Here is a 5,381-nt window from a genome sequence, read left to right as displayed (position 1 = left end):
AGGATGACCGGCGGAGGACGAACGAGCTGTTGTGAGTGATGCTAGTATCCAACATCAATAGTGTTGTGATTGATGCTGCGCAACCAGTGTGCTGTTGATGATTGATGTTGGATATTGATGCTATCAATAGTGCATCGGGCTGCAATATCCAAGGCCTACTACCTTCGACTTTGCCTCATCCTTCATCCAATTCTCACCTCCGAAACCTCATCCGAGCTTGTTGCCAACTTCCTGCGGCTGCAATCAGCCCACGTTTCTACATCCACGGCTACATTCTCGTCTCTCTCACATCAAACTTCTCGATTTCTCAGCATCCATTCAGGGACATCCTTTCTCGAATTCTATGGTCTCGATGTTTCTATTGTGCTTAATGTCATACGCGTCAGCCCCCTCCGTCGATTCTTCGGCTTGGCTTCCAGGATCCATGATCTGCTCGAGAATTCCACTAATTTCTCCGTCTATAAACTTGGTAGCATTCCCCCTCGCTTCTCGTGACTCGTCATCGGTTGCTTGCCATTTGTCCCTCAGCACGAGCCTAGATTGTGGTTAATCGTGTCCCGATATCTTGCTCTTTTGACATCTTGCCCGCCTTGCCTGGCACTGAGCTCACCAATCCTGTTTTACATTCACGGCGAATACAGTCTTGCCACAGCTCTTCTACGTCATGCTCAATTTTGCATTTCTGTTTTGCCTTCACCACCCCCCTTGCCACTAGTTCTTATACGTTGTGCTCAATTTTGCAATCCTATTTTACCTTCACCGGGTCAGGGGTGTACAGTCTTTGTACACAGAGGGAGCCTTTGATGTCATTCACTAGTGCACCAAAATTTTTTTGGTTTTCAACCCCTCCCTTCGCGTGAACAGTTAGGATTCCTCTGCGATCGGTTAATAACCTCACAACGTATCTACTATCGGCGATTTTGTTGCCGTCAACATCGCTACTATCTCTGTACTTACAATCGCTACGTGTCAGGGATTAATTTCGTTGTGCTGGTTTTCTAATTTGCGAGATGATTTCAGTCCTGCTAAAAGCTATTCGAATTTGTGTATCACGCAAATAGCTCACCGTGCCCGCCAATCCTGACTCTCTCCCTAGACCCAGCTGCAGTATGTGCACAGATAAATCTTCAAGCTTGGAGACAGGATTTAACATATCCGAATGTGACCTCCGATTCAATGGCCGAACTGTCCTGTATGATGTACCGCCTAAAGTCAATTTATTTCCGTACTCGTCCCTATGCTCCAAGAGCGCACTGAGTCCTTCTCCAGCATTTTCCTGCAAGGGTGCCTTCCTGGGTTTCGATGCAAGCGCAGCAGATTGCTTCCATCGGGTATCCCTAGGAAAGCTAAAAGATATTCGATTCACTAGCATCTTCCGGTTCAAGCTTTGGTGGACAACGGAATGGGTCGGAGATCGAGGATCAGATCTTGAGACGGAAACTCAAGTTTTAATTCTCGATACAGCAGGAAAGTTTGCATCTGAAGGGTGCACTGACTTTCCTTATCTGTTATTGCTGCCAATATATGAAGGAAAGTTCCGAGCCGCACTTCAGGCTGGCAAGGATGACAACGTGGACGTATGCGTGGAGAGCGGCTCTACCACAGTTCGCGAATCTTCTTTCAAGAGTTGCGTTTATTTGCACGCTTGCCATGATCCTTTCCTTCTGGTTAAGGAGGCCGTGAAAGCACTCAGTGCTCATCTGGGGACTTTCCGGCACCTTGAGGACAAAGTTCCACCATCCATTCTGGATAAATTTGGGTGGTGTACGTGGGATGCCTTCTACTTGACAGTAAACCCCGAAGGAATTTGGAACGGAGTGAGGGGTCTTGTAGAGGGAGGTGTGCCCCCTAAGTTTCTGATCATCGATGATGGATGGCAGTCAATTTCTTATGATCATCAAGATTCTTCGGTGGATGCAACACAGCAGACCGTGGCAGGGGACCAAATGTGGTGCAGACTTACTCGCGTTCAGGAGAATAGTAAGTTCAGAGATTACACAGCAGGAACTCTTCCGAAGCAGCAGCTTGAGAAGGAATCTTGTATGAAAGATGCTTGCAAAGGCAGAGTGTACGACGAGGCGCAGCTGATGTCCGAAGAATCAGTCAGCAAGGGAATGGGTGCTTTCATTCGTGATCTGAAGAGGAATTACACTAGCTTGGATGACATATATGCATGGCATGCCTTGGCGGGTTACTGGGGAGGGGTTCGTCCCAATGTTCCGGAATCTTTCAACTCACGGCTGGTGGAGCCTGTTCGGGCTCCCGGTCTCCTTTCAACAATGCAGGATCTCGCAGTGGACAAGATTGTGACGAATACGGTTGGGCTCGTGCCGCCTGAGCATGCTCATAGCTTCTACGACACGTTACATTCTTATTTGGCAAAGTCTGGCGTCAGCGGTGTGAAGGTGGACGTGATACATGTAAGTTTTCCGTCGCAATCTGCTGTGCTTATGACAATATGCTTTTGCACCGTATTAGAACGCCTGTTAGTACAGTTTGTGTGCAAAACATTATGCACGCTCACATAAGGTGATTTTTGCCCACAACGCATTTGGAGCGAGCTTAGCTTATACGTCTGTGTTCCATCAAGGATCGAAATTCGCTCACCGTGTAATTTGCAGTCGAATGAATTCTAACGAGTCGAAACTGATTAGCGTAATGCAGTTGTTCAACTGAAGCAAGGACTCCTTCGTTCTTTGTTAACGTTAGAAAAAAACGTTGTATGAGCTGCAGCGGATAGAAATAGGAGTGGCTCAGTCGAAATAGCTGTGTGTGGGAACATGTTGTTGGCTGTTGGGCAGGTGCTAGAGCTGCTGGGAGAGGAATATGGTGGCAGGATGGAGCTGTGCAAAGCATATTACAAGGCGTTGAGTGCATCCATTAGGAAGAATCTTGACGGAAACAAAGTGATAGCTAGCATGGAGCACTGCAACGACTTCATGCTCACTGGAACCGAGCAGATCTCCTTCGGTCGAGTCGGTATGCTTCAGCATTCTCTCAATTTGATGCTTCAGCTTACAAACACATTTCATTCGAGCAACAAAGACTTTGTCTTCTCTTTGTGCATTATAAAATGGTAGAACATTGCGAGAACTACAACACTCCTGAGTGTTTCCGATCATCCTGAGGATGAAAGAAAACACCAATGTAATAGGCTTCTCTCTGAATAGAAATGGCTATTTGAAAGAAGTTCAATACAGGAAAAGTTTTGACATATAAGTATAGAGTGGCATGTTGAAGAAGTAGGTTAAGCTACTTGTATAGAGGGGAGTCCCAAACAGTTAGGGTTTTAGGACTGCTGATATACATGAGTACAGAGTGGAGTCTAAGTCAAATTCATTATACAAGTTTGCTTGTGCTTGAATTTAGGGTCTCAATTAAGAATTTAAAAAGCAATGAAGGGTAGAACTTAATCAAAGAGGACTTCTAGTTATATTTTAAAGCATGTCATATGGGGATGCCCCAAGTATAGTTATAATAATGTAACGCATTGACATTAGTTAGGCTTACTTGATTGCTTTATGTAGGTGATGATTTTTGGGCCGAAGATGTGAACGGTGATGCCTTATTATGGTTACAAGGATTTCACTTGGTGCATTGTGCTTACAATAGTGTATGGATGGGGCAATTCATATATCCTGATTGGGACATGTTTCAAACTACACATCCCATTGCAACTTTTCATGCAGCTTCTCGAGCAATTTGTGGGGGCCCAATATATGTCAGCGATAAACCTGGGCGGCATGACTTTCAACTTTTGAAAAGAATGGTTTTTCCAGATGGTACTATCCCACGTTGTGCAACGTTTGCTTTGCCGACTCGAGATTGTTTGTTTTCAAGTCCAATGCATGATGGCGTCACAATTTTAAAGATTTGGAACTTAAATAAGGTAAAATCTTCCCTCAAGGCTTGTGTTCTTTTGTCTGGTAGTGTCATTTAGTATTGAAAGATGTTTTGCAAACATTTGCATGTACTATGTTGCATGTGTCACTAATCACTAATACTAGTCAGGATATGCAAACTACTACCATGCATAATACATCTTTGGATAAATCAAGGAATTTTTTAAAAAGGATGTTATCCCTTCTGCATTGTTTGAATTTTATAATCTTCAAGCACTTAAATACAAGAAAAATAATGTGTCATGTTTCTCAATGATGGTTGTGCCTTAAATGTTATTGGCCCACAAAGTGTCTCTTAGCGATAGTGTTGTTCTAAATTGATCAACATACTAATGAAACTAAAATCTTGGTGTGCATGCAGTATGGAGGAGTAATTGGAGCTTTTAACTGCCAAGGTGGGCGTTGGTGTCGTAAAGATCGAAGTACAAAACCTTCTCTAGAGCATCGAGTAAGATGTTCTACTAATGTCTCACCTCAAGACATAGAATGGACACATGCACCTCCTTCATTATGTGTAGAGAATATAAAGGCTTTTGTGGTGTACTCAATGCAATCTGATAAGATCATGATATTGAAGAAAGATGAGAGTGTGTCACTAATACTTGATCCATTAGGATTTGATATATACACATTCTTCCCCATTCAAAAGGTGATTGAAGGACTTGATTTTGCTCCTATTGGGCTTTTGAATATGTTGAACAGTGGAGGTTGTGTGGAAAGCATTGAGATGAAAGGTTCATCACTAGCATCAGAAGAATGCGAGGTAATTGTGAAGATTCGAGGAGTTGGGAAATTTGGCGCATATGCATCTTACAAACCTAAGCTGTGTAGGTTGGAAGACAATCTCATTGATTTCTCTTATGGTGCTGAAGATGGGTGTATTGTTTTGGATGTTCCTTGGAAATGTGACTATTCCATACTCACATTCTTTTTTTCAACATGAAAGTATACAATTCACTACATATCATGTCTTCCTTTTCTACCAAAGATATCAAATCATATTTGAATAGGTTAAAATCATACTGTGCTCTACTCTTACTTGTGGCAAAATGACTATAAAATTGTTTTGCTTCATAAACCTAGGGACTCAAGCCCTATTCAACCACTTACCAATATTTGCTATGATTGTGAAATTGTGTAGGGGCTATACTATGTAGACATTCAACTATACAAACATATTTGATGACACATTATAAAGCTTCTCAATACTTTTACAAGATTTTGAAAGGCTTAAAATTTTCATTATAATCAATGATAGGGATACTACATGCAAATAGTAGCATGGACTTGCATCTAATTGAAAATGGGCTATATTGGCAACTTAAAGCATTTAAAATGTTTTTATTTAGCCCAGTAGTGATTTAAAACATTGTTTTACTTACACCAGCTACAAGTATGGACCACGCGATAAGTCAAAACACCATGTAGTAACATCCAAGTTTTATCAGGTGGTATTTTCCTTTACTCATTATATTGTGT

The 5,381-nt window shown here is 42.4% G+C and overlaps 1 protein-coding gene across 1 annotated transcript; it reads left to right on the top strand.

Moving 5' to 3' along the window:
- The first annotated feature begins 308 nt into the window (after positions 1–308).
- On the top strand, positions 309–4,845 carry LOC147896334 (galactinol--sucrose galactosyltransferase-like). The gene is made up of 4 exons (XM_087382270.1): positions 309–2,420; positions 2,802–2,979; positions 3,528–3,889; positions 4,264–4,845. Exons 1-4 carry the CDS (start codon positions 1,110–1,112, stop codon positions 4,843–4,845), a joined length of 2,433 nt encoding a protein of 810 aa, XP_087238396.1. The 5' UTR covers positions 309–1,109.
- The last annotated feature ends 536 nt before the right edge of the window (positions 4,846–5,381 follow it).

Source organism: Dipteris shenzhenensis, chromosome 12, assembly GCF_047967505.1.
Source record: "Dipteris shenzhenensis isolate YYH24624 ecotype China chromosome 12, Dip_SZ_1.0, whole genome shotgun sequence".
NCBI classification, from domain to species: domain Eukaryota; kingdom Viridiplantae; phylum Streptophyta; class Polypodiopsida; order Gleicheniales; family Dipteridaceae; genus Dipteris; species Dipteris shenzhenensis.
This window is presented reverse-complemented; position numbering and strand designations above follow the sequence as displayed.